The sequence below is a fragment of the Chanodichthys erythropterus genome, chromosome 7 (assembly GCF_024489055.1).
Source record: "Chanodichthys erythropterus isolate Z2021 chromosome 7, ASM2448905v1, whole genome shotgun sequence".
Taxonomy (NCBI): domain Eukaryota; kingdom Metazoa; phylum Chordata; class Actinopteri; order Cypriniformes; family Xenocyprididae; genus Chanodichthys; species Chanodichthys erythropterus.
In genome coordinates, this window is record NC_090227.1 from 9173648 (window position 1) to 9201356 (window position 27709).

The window sequence follows — 27709 nt, forward strand, 5'->3', positions numbered from 1 at the left end:
TCTTTGTATGTACAGGCCAGTTTGCACATGCTTACATACTGTTTTCAAAACTGTTAAACTTATGTTCAAAACAATAACATAATACAAAACTGAATAAGACAGCAATTTGCTACATTCCAACAGTAATATTTTAATAAAATATATTTTAAATCCTAAAATTAAATGCTATAAAAACAATTGAATTGTATCTGTATCAGTGGATGGTGTGTTACAAATTCTTGTATTTTGGAATTATAAAAAATTATAAAAATAAATAAAAGACATAAAATATTGATAAATTCTGCATCATGTCTGATTTATTCCAGTAACATATATTGCAGTGAATTATAAACAGAAATGTGTCCTTGTTTTACACAAGAAAACATTGTATAATGCTACATGTTGTTAGTGTTTTTCAGGTCATGTTTTGTGGGTGACAAAGTGTGTTTGTCGGCTGTCAACCTTTGCTAGTGCTCTGGAAGAATGAGTTGATTTGAGACCTGAATAAAGTGTTTTGGTAGTTGTAGTACATTTTGAATGTGAAATGAACTGCTTTGCCAAGATAAAAGTTGGTTAGGAGAACTGTGTGAAGAGTTTTGCAAAAGTGACCTAAGGATTGAGAAATGTGTCCTAGCGTCTGTAAAAAACTGTAATTCAGTTTTTATAGGTTGTATTAGAGTATTGTAACATTGAGAGTATGGGTAACACTTTAGTATAGGGAACACATATAAAATATTAACTATGACCCTCAATAAACTCCTAATTTACTGCTTATTACTGTAAAGGTGCTAAAGAGGATGTTTTGTTTTATACATTTTTGCAATATTACTTGAAACTGTCTTTACTAACTGATAAAAGACTATTTATTAGGTGCACTGAAAGGAATAATATTAATATACATCATCTGTGCACGAGGTAGGGCCTTAAAAACATCAGCCAATCGTTTACGCGATCATTGCGTAAACGATTGGCCCTCTGACTTGTCAATCACTGCCGTGACGTTCCTTGTGAGAGACGAGCGCGGCTGCACGCTCCAGTAACTTTCCACACTCCACAAGCGCCGCATGCAATGTTTTTGTCCGGAGACAGGAGTAACAACTGCAGATTATGAGTTACCTGCGGTGAGTCCGACATAATGAATCCACTAACACGATACAGCGAATGCCGGTGGTAAACACTCGTGTTCCAATACTCGTGCACGAGTTTTGGGAGGCGTTCCCTCAAAATGTGAAGGAGGGGGGTTGTTCTTACGCATGCGCTCATTTCAAAAACTCACTAACAGTCTGGTTTCTCCGTCGACAAAAAGATCTTCTTCAGCACGTTTAATAGTACATTTAACTTCACGCACGAGCAGGTCCATTTCCATGCTAGAGAAGCGTTCAGTTTTTCTGCTTGCAAATTATTCCATGTAAATAGCGAATCCGCCATGGCGCGAACGCAACTGGCTATTAAAGGGAATGGGAGATGAGACTCTGTTTGGTTTATTGCAAGTTATGCCCAAAACATACCCATTACACATTAAGAGAATAGGGACAACCCTTTTAGACCATGCGCCAGGTGCGCCGACCATTTTTCCCGTCGATTCGGAAATAAATTATAATAAAGGTTTTTTAAAAATGACAAATCACACACACACACACACACACACACACACACACACACACACACACACACACACACACGCACACACACACACACACACACACACACACACACGTTTGTTTTTGTGAATTGTGGGGACTTTCCATAGGCCGCAATGCATTTTATACTGTACAAACCGTACTTTCTATCCCCCTACCCTAACCCTAACCCTAAACCTAACCATCACAGGAACCTGTGCATACCTTTATTTTCTCACAAAAACATCATTTAGTATTTTTATTAATTAACTTAAATTGTGGGGATGATGTAGGTGAACTCAGGTTTATATTATATCATATTATATTACACAATGGGACACAATGTAATATAAACAAACTCACACACACACACACACTTTTCTGACCTCTGTAACTATGATGAGTTCTCCGAAGAAGCAAGTGAGACAGAAGATCAGGAGGAAAATTTCTCGGCGACCAGCTCTGCGCAGCACCACGGGGAACAAGTCCATCACTGATGTAATTACAGACTCAATTCCAACGAACTTAGAAGGATGCAGCACAAATGCATTAGAACTATGAAACACTTCTGATAAGCTTAATATTCTAGAATATATCCACCAATATCAGTGAAATTCATAACTCACAATAAAAACCTGCAAGAAACATAACATTTACCACACAGATTGTGCTAGCTCATTACATGATTTTTTTCCAGTTAATGAAATATGCAAGGGATAAATGCACAGTCACCAAGCCATTATAACTATAAATAAATCAAGACCCATGACCCATGACCCAATTTCTACAGTCAATTTTTTAACTGGACAAAAAAGTGTTATAATCTGTTAAGATCATGATAATATCTGGGGCTGAGGCAAACACTTTTTTTTTTATTACTGGAATTTGGGATGAAGATATCTACAGTATATTTACTAACTATTTTACATCAAGAAATGTTTTTAGGTTTTTATTTTCACAGTTAAATTCTAAAATCATTGAGTGTTTCTGAAGTGGAGCCCATTCAATCCTAGATAAGTCACTGTAGGGTACTGAATGTAAACTGCCTGTTATTGAAAGATTTTGAAAAAAAAAAAAAGATTGACCTAAATTGCTAAAGCATTTAAGAAGATGCTACAGATTTCAGATATCTTATTTCAAGGAAAATACTTGTTTTACTGCAAGTTAAACTCTTAATGCTTGTTAAATTTTTGGAGGATTTAAAAACTGAAACTACATCCAAACTCTCTAAATGAATATATAGAGGTTTTATAAATCTTTGTATATGCGCTAGTTTTAGCTCACCTGTGAATCTAGTCCCAGCAAAATAATCATGATGAAGAAACAAACAGCCCACAACTGAGGGAAAGGCATCATAGCTACTGCCTGAGGATAAGCTATGAACGCTAGTCCTGGACCTGACAGAGTCAAAGTGAGATCTGATTTTGAACATTTGGATTTTTAGTCATTAATTTCATTTTGTCTTCACATGCCTTATAATACATCCTGTGTTTTCATGAAATATTGCATTACCTGATTCTGCCACCTCTTCAATGGGGACGCCCTGCTCTTGGGCCATGAAGCCCAAAACAGAAAACACAGCAAAGCCAGCCACAAAACTGGTGCTGCTGTTCAGAAGGCAAAGCAACCAGCAGTCCCTGATAGACACACAGTATAAATATTCAGCTATTAATTTGTACACTCATTCATTGTTTCATTTATTTCATAGTACCAGTACTAACCTGTAGCAGTTGTTGTTGTATTGATTATAACTACCTAGTGCAACGAGAGTGCCACAACACAAACTATAAGAGAAAAAGATCTGAGTTCCTGCCTCCATCCAAACCTAAACAAACAAAGTGGCTTTTTTGTTTTCTTACTTATAGAAAAACATTCTTTTAACAGTTGATAAATACATAATTCTTGTACAGACAGTTATATTGTACTAAGTAGTTATGTTTAAATGGTGACTTCTCTGCAGTGAAAACTATATTGATGAGACTGTATTAACTGTATTATTATTATTGTCATTGTCATTGCAGGTGTCAGGAAAGTAGACCTGTGGGTCAGCAAGACGGGCTGGTTCAGGGTACAAATAAAACACAACCCCCTGCAGAGCTCCAGGAAGAGTCAACCCACGAATCAGCAACACCAGTAGCATCACATAAGGAAATGTGGCTGTGAAATACACCACCTAAATGTACAATGCAATAATTATATTGACATTGAGAGCAGAATAAATACAGAATTAAACCTGGATGCATCTTCAAAAGACAAAAAAAAAAAAAAAAAAAAAAAATCTACATTTTAGACAAAATAAATATTTTTCAAAGTGACCATGTGGCCATGGCAAACTAATGAAGGGAAATTGTCTATGCTCAATATATATATATATATAATTTATAAAAAAAACAATATTTTCTCAAACAAAGCACACCTTTCCTGTAGATTTGACTCCTTTCCAGATGCAGAAATAACATATGATCCACACCACAATGAGACACAGAAGAATCTCCCAGTTGATCTTACCAATCTCCTCAATACCTCCAGAGAGAGCCAGCACTCTGCGCCTGTACAATGTGACAGGAGCAAAACTGTAAGCCTATTCTATTTTAATAAAACTTAAGAGTTTTATTTGACATTTAGTCTTTATATAACATTTATCCAATTTCTAATATTCTTAGAAAACTCATTATCAATTTGTATGTATTTACTCCCAGAACTCAGTAGCTGCAGGTGTTGAATTAATCAGTGTTGTCCGGTTGAGGGTCAGATTTCTTGCAGCAAGATTTACACAGTTATCTGTGTAAGAGAATGTTTTGTTTGTTTGTTTGTTTAATACATTATATATATATATATATATATATATATATATATATATATATATATATATATATATATATATATATATATATATACACACACACACACACACACACACACACACACACACACACACACACACACACTTTTTATACATATATAACTTTTCTTTTTTAACACATTACAATGTAATGTTTATTTATTTTGCACATTATTACCTGTATTCCAGGTGTTGTCACAGCTGGCCCACGGCAGTTGGGAGCTGAAAGAGAAGAGGAGGTAGAAAAGTGCCCAGGCCAGAATGATGATATAATAGATGCAACCATACAGAAGAATCAGTTGTCCTGCATAGCCAATACCTAATAAAAGCAAACAGAAACACTGACTAGTAGAGAATAAACACTCAAATTAAAATGGTGATTTATCAGCACTTGTTGACCCAGGACAAATGCAAATTTGAGAGGGCCAAAAATGAACTATATTATATATTATACATATTATACAGAAAAGGGGAAGCAGCCAGTAACACCCCAGTATATGCATAAAGTCAAATTATGTTTTGGCAATGAAATAGTTTGAATTTTGGCAAAAGCAATGTTTGCATTAAGAAAAAAAAAAAGTCATTAAATTTTAAAACATATATATTTTTAATATTTTATAATGCATTATTGCATTCATAAATAAATTAAGATTTATTTATTAATTAATTTTACAACTCTCACCCTCAGCCAGTGGACAGAGGCGATGCCAACATGTAATGCCCCCTTCCTGTGTGTACTGTCCCATAGCCGTCTCTAGCAGGAACAGAGGCACCCCACAGATAACCACAAACACCAGGTAGGGTATTAGAAATGCTCCTGAGAACACACCAATACAATAATACATTATCTAAATGGGACATTAAATGCATTTTTCCTGTCTGTCCTGTCAGGGTTGAAGAGGCTGCCCTCTCCCTGTATGTTGCCGCTGTTATGTGTGTCTGGTATATCATTCATGTCCTGCTTTATCTGTCCTGTCTTGCCGTATCCAGCCCTGCCTTGCCCATTGCAGTCTGTTTTCCCCCTACGGGGTAGTTTGTTTTGTTTTATTGTATTACTAATAAAAAAAGCCCAATGTTCCCTGCATCTGAGTTCTCGCCTCATCCCTTCACTAGCACCTTATATGAACCACATATTCATAACATCAGTGGGATTCTTGTTACACAAATCAGAGTTGAAGAGTACACAGATTTGCAGACCCACTCTGATTATGCACATAAGCAAATTCTGGCCTGATTCCAGCTTTGAGATGCAAGGTGGGCCAAGAGATATCCCTGGTGGGCTGGAGGTGTTCAGTTTCCATTTTTTTCAACATTTAATATTATTTATTTTTATTAATTTTTATATTTACAATTTTTTAATTGTATTATTTTTTTTCCTGAAAACAAATTTTGTATACATTTTGTAATATAAGATTTTTTTTAACAAAAGGGGTTGGTTTTGAAAGGAACTTGTCTATCTGTTTTGCAATGTCAATGTCAATGATGAACAGGAAGCAGGTATTTAAAAAAACATTCTAAGAAAAAAAAAAGTCTCAGGTTCTGCATGTAACCATGGTTACCTGAGAGGGGAAATGAGACACTGTGTCTGAAGACACTTTGGGGAACCCCTCCAGCGTGATGGTGTCTGAAGCATGTGATTCAAACGTGCCAATGTCATTAGCCAGCGACAGCCGATGACGTCGCTACGTGTGCAACCATGAGTACAAGAGGTCATCTTTAATACACGTCAACAACTTCTTTGTCTAAAGGAGATGTTACCAATTATGCCTGAAGCATGGCAGCGAGATGCAGTCTCGTTCCCCTTCTCAGGGAACCATGGTTACATGCGTAACCTGAGACATTCCCTTTTGAATGGTAACTCACACTGCATCTGAAGACAATTTAAGGAACAAGTACCCACTCCACCATGTTGAGGGAATAACTGCCTAAATGCAATGAAATGCAAAAAAGAAGGTTCAACGGACTAGATGCTGGAGACCAATCCTTCACAAGGCCACAACCTAGGCCCATTCCCTAAGCAAGGAAGAAACCTTACCCCAGGGCCGAGCTCAAGGTCTGGTAATGCCAGTAGAGGTCTTCACGGGTCCAAAAATTCATACCCGAACCCGAAGAGACCCGTAAATGTGCTACACAGAACCGACCCGACCCGTCTATTATTTTGAAAGCTGGACCCGAACCCGTGCAGAACCGAGAAATGCCATAAATGTACTACCCGGACCCGTCTAAGCTGGACCCGAACCCGACCGGACCCGTCTGGACCCGATTGGCACATCTATTCCACATCAAATTGCTATTAATAAGTCAATAAACAAGTTGCGAAAATAAAACGTGTTGTCTTATTAGTAGCTACTAATAAGACAACACGTTTTATTTTTGCAAATTGTTTATAGGCTATAGCTTTCTCCCTTGTACCTGACTGTGATGCACTTGCCAAGAAAGTTCATCCGTTATTCCTCTCTTGCCGATTGAAATGCTTAATCCACTCATTATTCCAGCTTTAAGTTCACTTGCTGTCACGATGACAAATGCGACTTTGCAGTTTTGCATTATTTCGTTGTATCTCGAGACTCGACGTTAGCATTACTTATTTGCGGTCATTTCTGTGCTTTCTGAGCAGAGTCTGACCAAAAAGTGCGCTCGCATGAGACATGCGCGTTAGCTGGAGCAACCTGAAACATAAGCTTTAAGCGTCACAGAAAACATTTGTGTGATAGTTCATATTTTGTTAATGATTTGAAATAGCTAGGCTATGTTATTTAAATGCGAATGTGCAAGGCTACAAGCAGTTCTTGAGATTTGAAGTTTGTTTGCATTACTCTTGCACATGATAGGAATAGGAAAACTCGATGATCACCGTTTGCTTGCATTAACTGCGCCCGCTCTGCTGGGGTCACTCGTGTTTTTTCACGTTATTTTCCGGCTCATACTTTGCAAGTTACAAAACACGCACAGCGCTGACTGACCGGGTGATCTCCGAATCAAATCGGCTCGGGTATACACACAAAGTTAATCAGACCCGGGAACCGAAGTAATAGATTAGGACCCGACCCGGACCCGGCTGACCATTTAAAATATAGTCCCGAACCCGTACCTTCAAGGGAATACAGGCAAAGAGAAATGAGAGTTCCCTCGCCTTGTCACTATACTAAGGGGATCTGGTTTGTAGCGTATGCACACGTATCAGGATAATCAATAAACTTTGGAGTTTTCAGAACGCTTTTAACCTGATGAACTTTGTTTGTTAATCACTAACTCGGCTCCGGACGACTGTGACTTTCGGCAGGTTTGTGGACCTGAGAGAGTAAACAGAAAACGGCAACTTCCTCACTTTGCTGACTTCAAAAGGAGTACCCCCCCCCAGAGACTGACCAGATCCACATTCCAGCACCCCACACATACAGGGACACACAAAAACACACACACAGACACACACAGAAACACACAATCATACATTTTGAACTGTATTTGTAAACTACCACTATGCTGAAATATATATTTCATATATTTTTAGGGCCTATGCATGTTTCCTAGTGTTTAAATGAGTGTATTTGTGCTAGTGTGCATTTTAACGATATAATTTTGTCTGTAAACCATAACTTCTCTCCTATGCCTTTCTGACCTATCGAGTTTGGTCTCTCCGTAAAGCTCCGGACACGAGCTATTCACTGAGATATGTCACACAGCTGACAAATGCATTTTTCTATGTGTTTAATGATACTGTGAAGAACACACTCCTTTTGGAGATCTGATCTGATAGTCATAAATCATTGGATTAAGTCGTGAGGCCAAACAAAGGGAAAGCTTTCCCGCCAACTTTGCACCCATGTTATTGGCTACCCCACCTCAAGGAGGTGTGTCGGCTTATCTGTCATAAAAGCAAAGACGCACAATTTCTTGTGTGTTCTCTCCCGATTGTCTCACGAGCATCTCGTGCACGTTTTTCCCGGACCTCTCCGGTGACCACGCGCTGCCATCGCGGTCAGCTTCGGGATCGCCATCTTCCAGCGAAACTCGCTCTCGTCCTCAGTTCAAACCTTCCCGCTGAACGGAGGAAGCCAACGAACTGCACCAGCGCTAACCTGAAATTCGACACACGCAACCAATGCAAGTATACTGCCGTTTCTCAATCTTAGATGATGAAACTGATTTCCGTGCTGGCTTAGGACTGGTTGTGAGTTTGCTACTTGCCTTCTCTCTTTCCTTCTCTACTTCTATTCTTGTACATAGGTGTGTATTTTCTTGTATATATATTTAGATGTATAACCTCTGTATTCGTAGTTTGCATATATTAAAACGTTATTCATGCTCGATTGTTCTGTTTGTTCTTTCAGCTGAAAACCAAGTCACTTTAACGTTTTTCGATCGCTTTATGCTTTGATGTTATAATAGCAAGTTATTTTCATTGCCAGATAATAACTCTGTTTATAATATTCTGTGAGGGACTTAGTTTGCTGGACAAACGAACAGTTTCTCTAAATAATTATTATACCAGAACTAATCATATATGTAATTGATTATAATTCGTTGTAATTGATTCACAATATATGTTTAATTCCCCATTGGGTCGATATATGAATCATAATTTATTCATAATCTTATGAATTATTATATTCATATTTCATCCATAAATTGGTTAATAACCGCTACATTTCGTTACATATATTTGGTGGAGGATTCGCGAGCAACGTTTTAAACTTGGTTTTTGGTAAGAGCAATGTAGAATAATTTGTGTGTGACTTAATGTACATGCGCGCTTTATTCAGTGAGAAGACGCACGAGTCTCTACGCACCGTTAACAAGCTGCTGTTTGTGTCTAAAAACACTGCAGGCCTAGCCTTGGTTGACCGTGAAATACACTGCAGTCTATTGATATTTCAAGCTCGTATCTGTGAAGGACGGACAATCTTTGCAGTAAGTTACAGTTTTGAATATTAATTTCCGCTTGAATTAACGAATTGAATCGTATTCAACGCGTTTTGAAAAAAGTATAGTGGCGAATATTCCCACTAAATCTCTTTTAAGGCCTTATTAGTAAATTGCCACTATTGAATCTGAATTAATTGTGTCGTCCAAAAAAAATTCACAATAGTTGGCACTCCTAGGTTACGTCGTTCGGCCTAGCTAACCAAACCACGTGATCCCCCTTACAAATCTAATCGAGTAGTTCATCTGCTTTAATGATTGATGTGTGAGAGTTTGGAGCTATATCAGCATCCTGATCCAATGTTGATTTGTAACCCGCGGCGAAGGAATCCCGCAAGCGTTACATATTCGCGTGCATTAAAGTTTGCACCAAAGGGACTGATTCCCAGAGTTGTGTACCCGTGAGTAAAACGGTACACATATATTTATGAAAGAATCCGCTGAGGTTCTATAGTTGTAATCGTGACCGTGCAGTTAAAACAGCGTAAGGGTCAGAACCCCACAAAGCGCTCGTTTTTATATCACAAATTAAAGAAAGGGGATGCAGTAACTCTGACCAGACGCCAGAGGGCAGTCTGCTCAGGTGTGCCACCCCTCCCTACTTATTGGTTGTGTGGACTCAGTGACGCCACCGCGTGGACGTTCTGAGTTAAAGCCGCTCCATACTTTGAACTGAAATTATCCCAAAATTATCTTTTGCTTCTCTATACTGCGGGGAGTTGTAAAAGTAATTTGCTTTTGGTGGTTATGCTTTCCAATCATTGTTGGAATGTGGTTTACTGATTTAAATTTAATTTAAACACGTTTAAATTTTAATTTAAATTGTTTCCCTTTCAACAAGGGAATTCACTTTCTGAGAGTGCGCCCCCTGGTGGACACTGCCAGATAAGTAAATTCTCTTTTCCCTTGTATTCTTTTTCCTGTATTCACAGATCTACTCTATTTTATTTTATTTCAGTTTATTTATTTTATTTTTATTCTACTTTGTGTTATTTCATCCATTCCCTTTTTGTCTTTTCTCTCTCTTTCTCTCAAGTTATTTCTTTAATTTTACTTTGGAAATTCATTCCCTTTTATTACTTAATGTTTTATTTTATTCACTCTTAGCTCTGGGTCCTGTGTGTTATTGGCTGGCAATAATATTCACGCACACCCAAGCCTCCCTTATTTCATACACTTATTTTGAATTTACTTAATTTTAAAATTGAATTAAATGTTATTTAATTAGTGTCAATCAGTTGGCATTTTGCTATCAACAAGCAATTCTCATTAGGAAAAATCTGCAAATAGGGAAGGCTTTCTCTTTTCTTTTTCCCATCCTGTTATTCTATGCACTCATTTAAATTTAATTGAACAGAGTTTAATTCAAATTTGAATCATGTAACGAATGTGTAGCGGTTATTAATAAATTTATGGATGAAATATGAATATAATAATTCATAAGGTTATGAATAAATTATGATTCATATATCGACCCAACGGGGAATTAAACATATATTGTGAATCAATTACAACGAATTGTAATCAATTACATATAGTTCTGGTTTAATAATTATTTAGAGAAACTGTTCGTTTGTCCAGCAAACTAAGTCCCTCACAGAATATTATAAACAGAGTTATTCTCTGGCCGTGAAAATAACTTTATAGTTTTATAACATAAAGCGATCGAAAAGCGTTAAAGTGACTTGGTTTTCAGCTGAAAGAACAAACAGAACAATCGAGCATGAATAACGTTTTAATATATGCAAACTACGAATACAGAGGTTATACATCTAAATATATATACAAGAAAATACACACCTATGTACAAGAATAGAAGTAGAGAAGGAAAGAGAGAAGGCAAGTAGCAAACTCACAACCAGTCCTAAGCCAGCACGGAAATCAGTTTCATCATCTAAGATTGAGAAACGGCAGTATACTTGCATCGGTTGCGTGTGTCCAATTTCAGGTTAGCGCTGGTGCAGTTCGTTGGCTTCCTCCGTTCAGCGGGAAGGTTTGAACTGAGGACGAGAGTGAGTTTCGCTGGAAGATGGCGATCCCGAAGCTGAGCGCGATGGCAGCGCGTGGTCACCGGAGAGGTCCGGGAAAAACGTGCACGAGATGCTCGTGAGACAATCGGGAGAGAACACAAGAAATTGTGCGTCTTTGCTTTTATGACAGATAAGCCGACACACCTCCTTGAGGTGGGGTAGCCAATAACATGGGTGCAAAGTTGGCGGGAAAGCTTTCCCTTTGATTGGCCTCACGACTTAATCTGCATGATTTATGGCTCTCAGATCAGATTTCGAAGTAGAGTACTTTCTTCATAGTATCATTAAACAAATAGAACAATGCATCCTACAGGGATGTGAGACACATTATGGAATAGAGGAGAGGAAGAGCTTTCAGAGGAATCTAAACTTGACACATAAACACAACATGTAGAAGAAGTTATGGTTTACAGACAAAATTACATTAATAGGAATGAAACTAGAATGGCTACAGTCATTTAAACTCTAAAATCTAAACACTAGGAAGCATATATGCACTTAAAATATAGCGGGTACACTTTGGCACAGTCATATCTTGAGAATAACTGTACATACCATCTCTAGGCATGTTTGTATATGTGTGTGTGTGATTTTGTGTGTCCCTGTGTGTGTGGGGTGTTGGAATGTGGATCTGGTCAGTCTCTGGGGGGGGGGTGCTCCTTTTGAAGTCACCAAAGGGAGGAAGTTGGACTTTTCTGTTTACCATCGCAGGCCCACAAACCTGCCGAAAGTCACAGCCGTCCGGCGCCGATTTAGTGATTTATAAACAAAGTTCACCAGGTTAAAAGCGTTCTGAAACTCCAAAGTTTATTGACTATCCTGATACGTGTGCATACGCTACAGAATTCCCCCTTTCGGCCAACGAAGTTCCTGTGCGGACTTCGTTGGACGGTAACCAAGTTCGATGGCACATGGATCCGGATGGTCACGCAGCAGGTGGTTCCTACTCGTCCTTGAGGAGGGGCAGATAGGCACCTGTCCATGGACTCTTGCATCCCTTTGATCCCTTGGGATAGGATGAAGGCCAGACCCAGGGCGAGTACGTACTTGATTGCCATGGAGAAGCAACGGACTGTGTTGGCAGCAGTCCAAGCGTGGTCTCTAGGTGAGCTGGTCAGGACAGGCAGTCGTGAAAGTGCTTGGCGGGCTGCATCGATGGGAGTACTGTCACTTAGCTGGGACCCCCTTTTGTCAATCCTCAGTTCCAGTCCTGGATCTAAGGTGTGATGGTGATTCCTGGAGGAGGATGGGATTTCCAGTTCTGACTGGTCCTCTTTGCTTGAGAGACAGTACACTGCCAGATGGCTGCGATGAAGGATGGAACTCAGGGGTACCTGGATCCACTTACTTGGATTGGGCAGGCTGACACGAGTGGCGGTGTTGTGCTGATGGTAGGTTAGGGTGGCAGCATGAGTGGGGGTGTGGACAAGCAGTATCCCGATGACTTGGGTGCGAAGCTTGGCCTTGGCAGGGCACAGTGTGTTGCTGGTCATGGGCTGCGGCCGGCCCATTCCTTCAGTGTGGTTTCTGAGGAAGAGCTGGTTTGGGCAGAAGTACTGAAAGTCTTTGGTGAAACTACGCCTGCAAAAGTGGGGAGCCAGGCACAGCCGTGGGTTGCTGTTGTGGTGGGCTACCACATCTGAGGTGTGTTTCTTGGCATGGGTGTTACATTGCCACCACCCGATATTGACCTTGTCTTTGGGTCTGGAGATGTTATCTCGTTCACCGCTGGGTAGATTGAGAAGGACAGGCAACTCATTCTGCTCAGGGTCGACGTGCAGTAGGATGGCAGCACCCAGGGAGTCGGCGAGGTGGGCTGGAACAGTCTTGGTGGGTCTGCCAGTAGCGAAGTCCAGCACAGTTTGTGTAGGAAACCGAGGAATCCTATTCATAGCCACTCTGTCCATAGAGAAGCTAACTTCTCGCAGCAGGTCTGTCAGCAAAGCTATAACCAGCTGATTCTGGGCAAAGTCATTCTGGAGGACTGTAAACAGTTGCTTCCTTGAGTTCGCCGTTTGGATCAGCAAGAAAGTGTGAGTACAGAGAACAGCCACAATACCTTTCCGGGATTTGCAGATGGTTTGCAGGGTTTGGCTCTGTGTTGCGAGTTGTTCTCTCAGCTGTAGGCGGAGCTTGTTGCGATGCTGATGGGTGGAGTAGGCTGTGATGAGACTCGAGTCTCCTGGTTGGTACAGGTGCAGTGGCACCTGCCGTGCCATCAGTAGTTCCGTGGGGAACACCTGAGTTGACTCCTGTATGGTGTCTGTGATGGCCATGAGCATCAGAGGAGGTTTTACAGTCCAGTCTTTCTGGTCGACTGACCGTGGAAACGTGACTCCTCTGTTTTGCAGTGGAGCTCGGTGATTTGCGTTTGCAGTCTGGACGTAACGGCAGACTTGACATCTTCTGGCGTGCTCTGCCACATCTTGCTGCTTGCTGGGCCAGTACGCCACTTGTTTTAATGTCTCGTAAATAGTTCTGGTGCCATGGTGTTTGGCACATGGTGTGTCGTGGGTGTATATCCGTTCACCCCCCTTTTGGCCCTGTGGCAGTACAAGCTTTGGCGCTGTGAAGACATCAGGGACATATTTTAAAAAGTTCACTCCCACACGCAGCATGTGGTCGGTCATGGGACCAGGTGCCGTGAATGGGAGGTTGGAGGGGTATGAGTGGTGGTACAAAACATTTTGCATGGAAGTGTTGGCAAGTTTGGTTGTCAGTGGCAGTGGCAGTAAGGGGGGAAATGTTGCAGGAACAGTCCGCTGGCTGCGGGTTGTTGTTGTCACACTAAGGGTGGGTGAATGGGGTGGGTGTGACCATAGCTTGTTATGCAGGGTGCCAGTCTTGGCAAGGGCATTAGTTTGGTCGTTCACGCCTTTGTCACGCCCTGGTTGCTTTAAGCGTCTTTTCACCTTTTCCCCGTAAGTGATCGTGTCGTGTGCTTGGGTGAGGTGATCACGTGTCTGGAACAGGTGTTGATGTTTCACCTGCTTGTTGCATTCAGTCTTGAAACCAGTTTGTTTCCAGCCCAGAAGATGGCATGTGAAACAAGGTCTGGCAAAGTGTGAGTCTGTGCACATGAGTTCTCTGATGTTATGGACAGAGGAGACTTGAAGGGTTTTGAGGGTCGCTGCTGCTTCACCATACTGACATGACTGGGGACCCCACCTGCTGTTCTGTGGTTGGCAGGGTTGGTTGTTTAACCATCGTGCCCCTGCACTTGCCTGTAAGATGCCCTCATGGTTGTAGGAATGTCCATCGACGTAGGCCGTGGGCATTCCTTGGCACGCATTCTCTTTGAAGTATCTGTGACAGGCTGGTCACTGTTGTTGGGGTACCAGTATCTGAAGTGTCAACGCTGGTGTGCTGTTATAGCAGTTTTGACAGGCAGCTGAATCTCCGCTCCGTGCAGACTTGTGCTTTCTGGCACGTTGTGGCAGTGGCACCTGCTGGTTCAGCCTCCTGAAGTCGCTGGTGGGTCGCCACTTGCTGTCTGGTTTGACAATGGACCAGGTAGGGGCTGAATAGGTGCTGTTGCATGGGCAGATAACACCTTTTCCTTCTGTTGAATGAACAACCTCCTGTACTGGTTCATGTGGGGCGATGTGACCTTCGTACTGCCTGATTAAGGTGGGAGGAGCATTTGGGTGTGTTGCACTATGCACTGTGTGAAGTTTAGTGAGTCCACAGCATAAAAGGTCTTTGTCAAATGTCACTTTGAATTTGTGCAAGACGTTTCTGAGTCTTTGACAGTCTGCATCATTCTTTAGCGCACTTGCATCTTTCTGGATCTGTTGGCCTTTAGGCTCAAACCTTGGGAAGGGCTCCTCTGTTGTGGTGTTAGCTGTCAGGTTGGCTGTCAGAGGTGCAGCGCTTTCCTGAGTTTCACAGGCAGGCTGGTTAGCGACTGTGGGTACTGCAAGGTGTTTGTCCTCCATCAGCTCCGTTCTGTGCACCTGTTCTGTGGGTCCCAGTTTGATGGAAGTGATGGAGATGCTCTTGAAGGATGCTGTGAAACTTGTGTTGCTTAAGCTTCCTTCTGGGACCATGGCAGCTGGTATTAAGTTAATGACTGTTAACTTGCGTTCAAAGTCATAGGGGCCGTGGTCCATTATCCATTCTAGATGGTGGGCTTTGGGAATGCTGATGTCTGTGACCATGCATTCGTTGAGCCAGCTGTGAACTACGTAGGGTGACACTTCAGTTAGCGGTGTGGCTTTTAGAGCAAGTCCAAGTTCCACGCCTTCAGGTGACAGTGTGAAGGAACCCAGCATGTGGCTTAGGGTTTGACCACATTGCCTGTTGAGCCAACCAGCACCCCCTTTGGTGTAAGGTGGTACTACAATTTCATGTATGTTGATCCAAACAGCACCCCCTTTGGTGTAAGGTGGTACTACAGGTTCCTGTATGTTGATCAGGATGCAGACCTGTTGGATAGTCTGGCCTGACAGGAAGTTGGCAGTGTTGACAGGAACAACAGGAAGCTGTACAGTCATCGGGGCCCACAACAACTCATTTGCACTGTCCGTATGAGCATTAGAGTGCATCAGGAGGTCTGGAAGGACCAAGAAGTGATGGGTTAAATGCCGGTTGTTCCATTTGAAGTTCAAAACGCAGATGTCCTTGACAGTCATCATGGTTGGCAGACGAAAGTCTAGTGGAAAGTGTGTTTGCTTGTTGACAAATGGGAGGTCCGGTGTTCCTTCACTGAGAGCACTTAACAGCGTGTGGCTGAAGGCTGAGTTGTCTGCCCACAGTTTGAGAATAATGTCTGTTGTAGTTACATCATTCAGCTGTGAGTCTGTCGTGACCTTGGAGCAGAGAGAGTTACAGTCTATGGTGAGTTGAAGTACGCCGGGTGGCGACCTTGAACTGTGCTCTGAGCCGGGGTTCCCGCGGTTAGCTGGGAGATTTCCCGCGACCTCTGTGACCTGACCGTCTGGCTCAGGTGGTCTGGGTGACTGGGAAGGCAGAAGTTCACACACTTGAGCCCAGATTTTCAGCGGTCTGGCATTAAATAAGGGCTCAAAACAGTCTAGCAGGTCTTTGTGGATGAAACAGGGAAACGTGTCCATTTGCGCTACACACACCGGAGGTGCCAGGCTCACTCGACCAATGGTGTAGTGCATGGGAGCTGTGTGTTCAAGGTAGACCTCATTTGGACTGTGCGACTGCACATTCAGCTCACATCTTTGTGACTTGAGAGTCTGATTTTGTCTTTCAGCTTCATTTCTCAATCTTTCAAAAAGGTAAGGACAGGTTTCTGGGCAGTGGTCGGAGACTGTGTAACTGGTTTGATTTTCTACAGTCTTTTCAGGAGCAGTGTTCTGCTTGGAGTGAGCTTCGTCAACCAAGTTTTGCAGCTGCTGAGTAGACATACTGCGTGAGCAGGCCAAGGCTGCCAGGTGATCACTCACCGCAGGGTGCAGCTCTCGGAGAAGCAGAGTGTTGAAGATGAAATCTTCCTCCATCGCTGGCTGACCACATGCTCTGAAGTAGGCCATTTGCAGTCGGCTGTAGCAAGTGTATGGGTTTTTCAGTCTGCCCCGTTTTAGGTCCATGGCAGCAGGGAGCCCTTGATCTGATGCAGGGTCAGAAAGCTTTTGGATCAGAGCCTGTCGCAGGTGCTGGCAGTTGGATGTGACAGCTGCTGGCGAATGTTCTTGGCCGCTGGACATTTTGGGCAGTGGACTTTTAACCCCATTTGGAATTAGGGCTTCTTGACTGGTTAGGGGAAACTCTGTGATGTGTGTTTCCCCTCCCATGCCACTTTTCAGTACTCTGTAACCAGTGTCAAGTTCATTCACATAGTCTCTTTGTTGTTTCGGAGCCATAACTCCTTTCTGGGCCCGTTTGAGATGATTTTCACAGGTCAGGGCTTTAGTGTGTCTGTCTTTCAGCTTAGTTTCTGCTTTGGCTAGGGGAGCTTCGCTGTGTTGGAGTTTTCCAGTCAGTTTTCTACGCTCCACCTCCAGGTGGAGCTCTGCAAGGGCTTTTTGAAGTCTTTGCAGCTCCTCCTGCAGCTCGGGTTTGGATTCGTCCGCTGTCCAACGCTGGTCCTGGGTCTCGACGAGTCGCTGATCGTGGTGATGATGAATCTGGGCCTGATTCCTCCGGGCGTCCTCCGCCTGGAGCTTGAGGTTGTGGGCGATGGCTCGGATGACTCTCGCCCACTCTTTGTAGCTCGGCATTGGATCGTGGGCCATTAGTCGATTCAGGTTGTCGTCCAGCTGCTCGTTGCTTAGGTGCTGGGGATCCACAGCGTCGTTGGGCAGGATCGTGCTGGTCAGGGAGCCCAACCCGGTCTTGAGTCCGTCCCCATGGGTGCTGGGGCTGGCTGCTCTGATCACGTTAGCTTGCTGTTGGCGAGAGAAAGACAGCACAAACAGAACCAATGCAAGCACGCGCAGGGCTAACGACTTATAATAATGCATGATTATATAATTCTTTGGTTTGGTTCCAGTTAACTGGTGCAGACAGTTAGTGGAATGTAGGCAAGACACTTAATTGTCGATAGCCAAAAGGACCACGCGGGTCAATTTGTGTGGGTGAGTGCCGGATTTGAATAAAGATTTTGACAGGCGGTAGCCCTAAGAGTCCTTTGATGACTCTCGCTGCTCGGTCGTCTATCTATTACTCAGTTTTCCGTGATGGCTCTCACAGGCTCTGCTTTTACATGAACTGAAAGAAACAAACACAGTAGAGAAGCAAAACAGAACAGGGTGGATGCAATTAAATGAGAAATAGAGCAGTAAACAAATAGAAAGGAATAAAAATAGAATCGCAATAAACTAAAACAGAAGGGCTAGAGGGGAGAAGTGAAACTTAAACTTCCTATTCCAGCTGGGTTTATGACGGTGTCAGGCGAGTGCACTGTTGCGTCATAAAACCTAAAGGGATGGTCTGGATCGAGAGCCTAAGGGTTGGCCCGCACCTGAATAATTGAAGAATATGTAATATTCTGTGGCTTTCAATTAGGTGTAGTGACTGTATGTCACTAATTTAGGCCTGGGTGAATCATGGGTGCCCAGATAAGAACTCAATGGCAGGCCACCTTTCCTTGACGTTCAAACACTCTTCTGCGGTGTCCGTGGCCACCTGTCCCCTTTGTACCACGGTGCAACCTCTCAAACAGGGAACACCAGCACAATTGCGCACTTTGGCAAGGTATTTGCGCCAACGGCCCGAGTGACCGGTCAAAATTGAGTTTTCCCTAAACTCAGAGTCTGTCCCCTTTACGGGCAGTTACTCCAAACAGGCGGTTCTGTCGTGCAGAAGCCTGAGCAGGGAAATTAAACAAAATTGCCGTTTGTTGTCAATCTGGCTCGTTGCCTCCCTGTACCTGATACACAACTCGCTGATGTCCTTGCGTGTTGCCCGTGATACGAGGTCAGAGTGTCTCCGATTCACACACAGTCAGTGAAAGAACCGCCAGGCCAGGTAGCTCCACTCACTGGAACTCACTGGAGCAACCGTCAGCTCACCCCAGGGCGCTAAAGGGCCTTATCTGCAAGTGCACAAACAGTCAGGTAAACACGACTTAATTGTAAATTTAAAACTCAATTTAAATCTTGTTTAAATAGAATTTAAATAATTAAGTGTGTAGGATAAAAGAGTAGGGGTCTAAAATGAACTAGCTGGAAGCAGAACAAAAGTGAAAATAAAATAAAACAAAACAAATCAGATGCACTTGATTCAAATTTTAATTAAACTCTGTTCAATTAAATTTAAATGAGTGCATAGAATAACAGGATGGGAGAAAGAAAAGAGAAAGCCTTCCCTATTTGCAGATTTTTCCTAAAGAGAATTGCTTGTTGATAGCAAAATGCCAACTGATTGACACTACTTAATTTTGAAATTGAATTAAATGTTATTTAATTAAATTCAAAATAAGTGTATGAAATAAGGGAGGCTTGGGTGTGCGTGAATATTATTGCCAGCCAATAACACACAGGACCCAGAACTAAGAGTGAATAAAATAAAACATTAAGTAATAAAAGGGAATGAATTTCCAAAGTAAAACTAAAGAAATAACCTGAGAGAAAGAGAGAGAAAAGACAAAAAGGGAATGGATGAAATAACACAAAGTAGAATAAAAATAAAATAAATAAACTGAAATAAAATAGAGTAGATCTGTGAATACAGGAAAAAGAATACAAGGGAAAAAGAATTGACTTATCTGGTAGTGTCCACCAGGGGGCGCACTCTCAGAAAGTGAATTCCCTTGTTGGAAGGGAAACAATTTAAATTAAAAATTTAAACGTGTTTAAATTAAATTTAAATCAGTAAACCACATTCCAACAATGATTGGAAAGCATAACCACCAAAAGCAAATTACTTTTACAACTCCCCGCAGTATAGAGAAGCAAAAGATAATTTTGGGATAATTTCAGTTCAAAGTATGGAGCGGCTTTAACTCAGAACATCCACGCGGTGGCGTCACTGAGTCCACACAACCAATAAGTAGGGAGGGGTGGCACACCTGAGCAGACTGCCCTCTGGCGTCTGGTCAGAGTTACTGCATCCCCTTTCTTTAATTCATGATATAAAAACGTGCGCTTTGTGGGGTTCTGACCCTTATGCTGTTTTAACTGCACGGTCATGATTACAACTATAGAACCTCAGCGGATTCTTTCATAAATATATGTGTACCGTTTTACTCACGGGTACACAACTCTGGGAATCAGTCCCTTTGGTGCAAACTTTAATGCACGCGAATATGTAACGCTTGCGGGATTCCTTCGCCGCGGGTTACAAATCAACATTGGATCAGGATGCTGATATAGCTCCAAACTCTCATACATCAATCGTTAAATCAGACGGACTGCTTTTCCGATTAGATCTGTAACGGGGATCACGTGGTTTGGGTAGCTAGTCCAAACGACGTAACCCAGGAGCAAACCGGCTATTGTGAATTTTTGGACGACACAAGAAATTCAGATTTAATAGCGGGTAAATATAAAGGCCTTTCAAGAGATTTAGTGGGAATCTTGCCGCACGATCTCAAAACACGCTGAATACGACTCAACTTGTTTATTCAAGCGGAAATTAATATTAGCTGTATTGCAGAAAATGTGTCGCCTTTTCGCATACAAGTCTGAATATTAATGGACTGCAGTTTATTTCACGGTCAACCAAGACTAGGCCTGCAGTGTTTTTAGACACAAACAGCAGCTTGTTAACGGTGTGTAGAGTGAGGACGCGTGCGTCTGCGTCGTCTCACTGAATAAAGCGTGCATAAACACATTAAAAAATCACACAAAATTATTCTGGATTGCTCATACACAAAAATCAAGTTTAAAACGTGCTCTTCATTCTCCACCAAATAAAATGTAACGAATGTGTAGCAGTTATTAATAAATTTATGGATGAAATATGAATATAATAATTCATAAGGTTATGAATAAATTATGATTCATATGTCGACCCAACGGGGAATTAAACATATATTGTGAATCAATTACAACGAATTGTAATCAATTACATATAGTTCTGGTTTAATAATTATTTAGAGAAACTGTTCGTTTGTCCAGCAAACTAAGTCCCTCACAGAATATTATAAACAGAGTTATTCTCTGGCCGTGAAAATAACTTTATAGTTTTATAACATAAAGCGATCGAAAAGCGTTAAAGTGACTTGGTTTTCAGCTGAAAGAACAAACAGAACAATCGAGCATGAATAACGTTTTAATATATGCAAACTACGAATACAGAGATTATACATCTAAATATATATACAAGAAAATACACTCCTATGTACAAGAATAGAAGTAGAGAAGGAAAGAGAGAAGGCAAGTAGCAAACTCACAACCAGTCCTAAGCCAGCACGGAAATCAGTTTCATCATCTAAGATTGAGAAACGGCAGTATACTTGCATCGGTTGCGTGTGTCGAATTTCAGGTTAGCGCTGGTGCAGTTCGTTGGCTTCCTCAAGTTCAGCGGGAAGGTTTGAACTGAGGACGAGAGTGAGTTTCGCTGGAAGATGGCGATCCCGAAGCTGAGCGCGATGGCAGCGCGTGGTCACCGGAGAGGTCCGGGAAAAACGTGCACGAGATGCTCGTGAGACAATCGGGAGAGAACACAAGAAATTGTGCGTCTTTGCTTTTATGACAGATAAGCCGACACACCTCCTTGAGGTGGGGTAGCCAATAACATGGGTGCAAAGTTGGCGGGAAAGCTTTCCCTTTGATTGGCCTCACGACTTAATCTGCATGATTTATGGCTCTCAGATCAGATTTCGAAGTAGAGTACTTTCTTCATAGTATCATTAAACAAATAGAACAATGCATCCTACAGGGATGTGAGACACATTATGGAATAGAGGAGAGGAAGAGCTTTCAGAGGAATCTAAACTTGACACATAAACACAACATGTAGAAGAAGTTATGGTTTACAGACAAAATTACATTAATAGGAATGAAACTAGAATGGCTACAGTCATTTAAACTCTAAAATCTAAACACTAGGAAGCATATATGCACTTAAAATATAGCGGGTACACTTTGGCACAGTCATATCTTGAGAATAACTGTACATACCATCTCTAGGCATGTTTGTATATGTGTGTGTGTGTTTTTGTGTGTCCCTGTGTGTGTGGGGTGTTGGAATGTGGATCTGGTCAGTCTCTGGGGGGGGGGTGCTCCTTTTGAAGTCACCAAAGGGAGGAAGTTGGACTTTTCTGTTTACCATCGCAGGCCCACAAACCTGCCGAAAGTCACAGCCGTCCGGCGGCGATTTAGTGATTTATAAACAAAGTTCACCAGGTTAAAAGCGTTCTGAAACTCCAAAGTTTATTGACTATCCTGATACGTGTGCATACGCTACAATCAAGTGCATCTGATTTGTTTTTGTTTTATTTTATTTTTACTTTTGTTCTGCTTCTAGCTAGTTCATTTTAGACCCCTACTCTTTTATCCTACACACTTAATTATTTAAATTCTATTTAAACAAGATTTAAATTGAGTTTTAAATTTACAATTAAGTCGTGTTTACCTGACTGTTTGTGCACTTGCAGATAAGGCCCTTTAGCGCCCTGGGGTGAGCTGACGGTTGCTCCAGTGAGTTCCAGTGAGTGGAGTTACCTGGCCTGGCGGTTCTTTCACTGACTGTGTGTGAATCGGAGACACTCTGACCTCGTATCACGGGCAACACGCAAGGACATCAGCGAGTTGTGTATCAGGTACAGGCCAGATTGACAACAAACGGCAATTTTGTTTAATTTCCCTGCTCAGGCTTCTGCACGACAGAACCGCCCGTTTGCAGTAACTGCCCGTAAAGGGGACAGACTCTGAGTTTAGGGAAAACTCAATTTTGACCAGTCACTCGGGCCGTTGGCGCAAATACCTTGCCAAAGTGCGCAATTGTGCTGGTGTTCCCTGTTTGAGAGGTTGCACCGTGGTACAAAGGGGACAGGTGGCCCCGGACACCGCAGTAGAGTGTTTGATCGTCGAGGAAAGGTGGCCTGCCATTGAGTTCTTATCTGAGCACCCAAGATTCACCCAGGCCTAAATTAGTGACATACAGTCACTTCACCTAATTAAAAGCCACAGAATATTACATATTCTTCAATTATTCAGGTGCAGGCCAACCCTTAGGCTCTCAATCCAGACCATCCCTCTAGGTTTTATGACGCAACAGTGCACTCGCCTGACACCGTCATAAACCCAGCTGGAATAGGAAGTTAAGTTTCACTTCTCCCCTCTAGCCCTTCTGTTTTAGTTTATTGCTATTCTATTTTTATTCCTTTCTATTTGTTTACTGCTCTATTTCTCATTTAATTGCATCCACCCTGTTCTGTTTTGCTTCTCTACTGTGTTTGTTCCTTTCAGTTCATGTAAAAGCAGAGCCTGTGAGAGCCATCACGGAAAACTGAGTAATAGATAGACGACCGAGCAGCGAGAGTCATCAAAGGACTCTTAGGGCTACTGCCTGTCAAAATCTTTATTCAAATCCGGCACTCACCCACACAAATTGACCCGCGTGGTCCTTTTGGCTATCGACAATTAAGTGTCTAGCCTACATTCCACTAACTGTTTGCACCAGTTAACTGGAACCAAACCAAAGAATTATATAATCATGCATTATTATAAGTCGTTAGCCCTGCGCGTGCTTGCATTGGTTCTGTTTGTGCTGTCTTTCTCTCGCCAACAGCAAGCTAACGTGTTCAGAGCAGCCAGCCCCAGCACCCATGGGGACGGACTCAAGACCGGGTTGGGCTCCCTGACCAGCACGATCCTGCCCAACGACGCTGTGGATCCCCAGCACCTAAGCAACGAGCAGCTGGACGACAACCTGAATCGACTAATGGCCCACGATCCAACGCCGAGCTACAAAGAATAGGCGAGAGTCATCCGAGCCATCGCCCACAACCTCAAGCTCCAGGCGGAGGACGCCCGGAGGAATCAGGCCCAGATTCATCGTCACCACGATCAGCGACTCGTCGAGACCCAGGACCAGCGTTGGACAGCGGATGAATCCAAACCCGAGCTGCAGGAGGAGCTGCAAAGACTTCAAAAAGCCCTTGCAGAACTCCACCTGGAGGTGGAGCGTAGAAAACTGACTGGAAAACTCCAACACAGCGAAGCTCCCCTAGCCAAAGCAGAAACTAAGCTGAAAGACAGACACACTAAAGCCCTGACCTGTGAAAATCATCTCAAACAGGCCCAGAAAGGAGTTATGGCTCCGAAACAACAAAGAGACTATGTGAATGAACTTGACACTGGTTACAGAGTACTGAAAAGTGGCACGAGAGGGGAAACACACATCACCGAGTTTCCCCTAACCAGTCAAGAAGCCCTAATTCTAAATGGGGTTAAAAGTCCACTGCCCAAAACCTCCAATGGCCAAGAACCTTCGCCAGCAGCTGTCACATCCAACTGCCAGCACCTGCGACAGGTTCTGATCCAAAAGCTTTCTGACCCTGCATCAGATCAAGGGACCTAATGGACCTAAAACGGGGCAGACTGAATAACCCATACACTTGCTACAGCCGACTGCAAATGGCCTGCTTCAGAGCATGTGGTCAGCCAGCGATGGAGGAAGATTTCATCTTCAACACTCTGCTTCTCCGAGAGCTGCACCCTGCGGTGAGTGATCACCTGGCAGCCTCGGCCTGCTCACGCAGTATGTCTACTCGGCAGCTGCAAAACTTGGTTGACGAAGCTCACGCCAAGCAGAACACTGCTCCTGAAAAGACTGTAGAAAATCAAACCAGTTACACAGTCTCCGACTACTGCCCAGAAACCTGTCCTTACCTTTTTGAAAGATTGAGAAATGAAGCTGAAAGACAAAATCAGACTCTCAAGTCACAAAGATGTGAGCTGACTGTGCAGTCGCACAGTCCAAATGAGGTCTACCTTGAACACACAGCTCCCATGCACCACACCATTGGTCGAGTGAGCCTGGCACCTCCGGTTTGTGTAGCGCAAATGGACACGTTTCCCTGTTTCATCCACAAAGACCTGGTAGACTGTTTTGAGCCCTTATTTAATGCCAGACCGCTGAAAATCTGGGCTCAAGTGTGTGAACTTCTGCCTTCCCAGTCACCCAGACCACCTGAGCCAGACGGTCAGGTCACAGAGGTCGCGGGAAATCTCCCAGCTAACCGCGGGAACCCCGGCTCAGAGCACAGTTCAAGTTCGCCACCCGGCGTACTTCAATTCCCCATAGACTGTAACTCTCTCTGCTCCAAGGTCACGACAGACTCACAGCTGAATGATGTAACTACAACAGACATTATTCTCACATTGTGGGCAGACAACTCAGCCTTCAGCCACACGCTGTTAAATGCTCTCAGTGAAGGAACACCGGACCTCCCATTTGGCAACAAGCAAACACACTTTCCACTAGACTTTCGTCTGCCAACCATGATGACTGTCAAGGACATCTGCGTTTTGAACTTCAAATGGAACAACCGGCACTTAACCCATCACTTCCTGGTCCTTCCAGACCTCCTGATGCACTCTAATGCTCATACGGACAGTGCAAGTGAGTTGTTGTGGGCCCCTATGACTGTACAGCTTCCTGTTGTTCCTGTCAACACTGCCAACTTCCTGTCAGGCCAGACTATCCAACAGGTCTGTATCCTGATCAACATACAGGAACCTGTAGTACCACCTTACACCAAAGGGGGTGCTGTTTGGATCAACATACAGGAAATTGTAGTACCACCTTACACCAAAGGGGGTGCTGTTTGGCTCCACGCACAGGAAACGGTAGTACCACCTTACACCAAAGGGGTTGCTGTCTGGCTCAACAGGCAATGTGGTCAAACCCTAAGCCACATGCTGGGCTCCTTCACACTGTCACCTGAAGGCGTGGAACTTGGACTTGCTCTAAAAGCCACACCGCTAACTGAAGTGTCACCCTACGTAGTTCACAGCTGGCTCAACGAATGCATGGTCACAGACATCAGCATTCCCAAAGCCCACCATCTAGAATGGATAATGGACCACGGCCCCTATGACTTTGAACGCAAGTTAACAGTCATTAACTTAATACCAGCTGCCATGGTCCCAGAAGGAAGCTTAAGCAACACAAGTTTCACAGCATCCTTCAAGAGCATCTCCATCACTTCCATCAAACTGGTACCCACAGAACAGGTGCACAGAACGGAGCTGATGGAGGACAAACACCTTGCAGTACCCACAGTCGCTAACCAGCCTGCCTGTGAAACTCAGGAAAGCGCTACACCTCTGACAGCCAACCTGACAGCTAACACCACAACAGAGGAGCCCTTCCCAAGGTTTGAGCCTAAAGGCGAACAGATCCAGAAAGATGCACGTGCGCTAAAGAATGATGCAGACTGTCAAAGACTCAGAAACGTCTTGCACAAATTCAAAGTGACATTTGACAAAGACCTTTTATGCTGTGGTCTCACTAAACTTCACACAGTGCATAGTGCAACACACCCAAATGCTCCTCCCACCTTAGTCAGGCAGTACGAAGGTCACATCGCCCCACATGAACCAGTACAGGAGGTTGTTCATTCAACAGAAGGAAAAGGTGTTATCTGCCCATGCAACAGCACCTATTCAGTCCCTACCTGGTCCATTGTCAAACCAGACAGCAAGTGGCGACCCACCAGCGACTTCAGGAGGCTGAACCAGCAGGTGCCACTGCCACGACGTGCCAGAAAGCACAAATCTGCACGGAGCGGAGATTCAGCTGCCTGCCAAAACTGCTATAACGGCACACCAGCGTTGACACTTGAGATACTGGTACCCCAACAACAGCGACCAGCCTGTCACAGATACCTCAAAGAGAATGTGTGCCAAGGAATGCCCACGGCCTACGTCGATGGACATTCCTACAACCATGAGGGCATCTTACAGGCAAGTGCAGGGGCACGATGGTTAAACAACCAACTCTGCCAACCACAGAACAGCAGGTGGGGTCCCCAGTTATGTCAGTATGGTGAAGCAGCAGCGACCCTCAAAACCCTTCAAGTCTCCTCTGTCCATAACATCAGAGAACTCATGTGCACAGACTCACACTTTGCCAGACCTTGTTTCACATGCCATCTTCTGGGCTGGAAACAAACTGGTTTCAAGACTGAATGCAACAAGCAGGTGAAACATCAACACATGTTCCAGACACATGATCACCTAACCCAAGCACACGACATGATCGTTTACTGGGAAAAGGTGAAAAGATGCTTAAAGCAACCAGGGCGTGACAAAGGTGTGAACGACCAAATTAATGCCCTTGCCAAGACTGGCACCCTGCATGACAAGCTATGGTCACACCCACCCTATTCACCCACCCTTAGTGTGGCAACAACAACCCGCAGCCAGCGGACTGTTCCTGCAACATTTCCCGCCTCACTGCCACTGCCACTGACAACCAAACTTGCAAACACTTCCATGCAAAATGTTTTGTACCACCACTCATACCCCTCCAACCTCCCGTTCACGGCACCTGGTCCCATGACCGACCACATGCTGCGTGTGGGAGTGAACTTTCTAAAATATGTCCCTGATGTCTTCACAGCGCCAAAGCTTGTACTGCCACAGGGCCAAAAGGGGGGTGAACTGATATACACCCACGACACACAATGTGCCAAACACCATGGCACCAGAACTATTTATGAGACTTTGGAACAAGTGGCGTACTGGCCCAGTATGCAGAAAGATGTGGCAGAGTATGTCAGAGAATGTCAGGTTTGCTGTCAAGTCCAAACTGTAAACCCAAACTACAGAGCTCCACTGCAACGCAGAGGAGTCACGTTTCCACGGTCAGTCGACCAGAAAGACTGGACTGTAAAACCTCATCTGATGCTCATGGCCATCACAGACACCATACATAAGTCAACTCAG

At 43.4% G+C, this 27709-nt stretch overlaps 1 protein-coding gene and 1 long non-coding RNA gene across 3 annotated transcripts in view; one reads left to right on the forward strand and one right to left on the reverse strand.

Annotated features, from left to right (window-relative positions):
- Positions 1 to 27709, reverse strand: part of LOC137023113 (sodium- and chloride-dependent GABA transporter 2-like) — a 49549-nt gene that overhangs the window by 5158 nt on the left and 16682 nt on the right. Inside the window, exons 2-10 of the mRNA XM_067389790.1 lie at positions 5123 to 5257; positions 4619 to 4759; positions 4292 to 4379; positions 4015 to 4147; positions 3637 to 3771; positions 3320 to 3423; positions 3111 to 3235; positions 2883 to 2995; positions 1985 to 2122 (exon numbers count right to left, since the gene is read on the reverse strand). Of these exons, the coding sequence (XP_067245891.1) occupies positions 1985 to 2122; positions 2883 to 2995; positions 3111 to 3235; positions 3320 to 3423; positions 3637 to 3771; positions 4015 to 4147; positions 4292 to 4379; positions 4619 to 4759; positions 5123 to 5257 (1112 nt within the window). The remainder of the gene's footprint in view (positions 1 to 1984; positions 2123 to 2882; positions 2996 to 3110; positions 3236 to 3319; positions 3424 to 3636; positions 3772 to 4014; positions 4148 to 4291; positions 4380 to 4618; positions 4760 to 5122; positions 5258 to 27709) is intronic.
- LOC137023116 (uncharacterized) lies at positions 3767 to 5165 on the forward strand. Of its 2 annotated transcripts, none has more exons than XR_010895471.1 (3): positions 3767 to 4383; positions 4630 to 4679; positions 5129 to 5165. It is a non-coding gene; the product is annotated as an uncharacterized lncRNA (long non-coding RNA). The 2 variants fall into 2 exon arrangements; XR_010895472.1 differs by having other exon boundaries at positions 3767 to 4173; positions 5129 to 5163.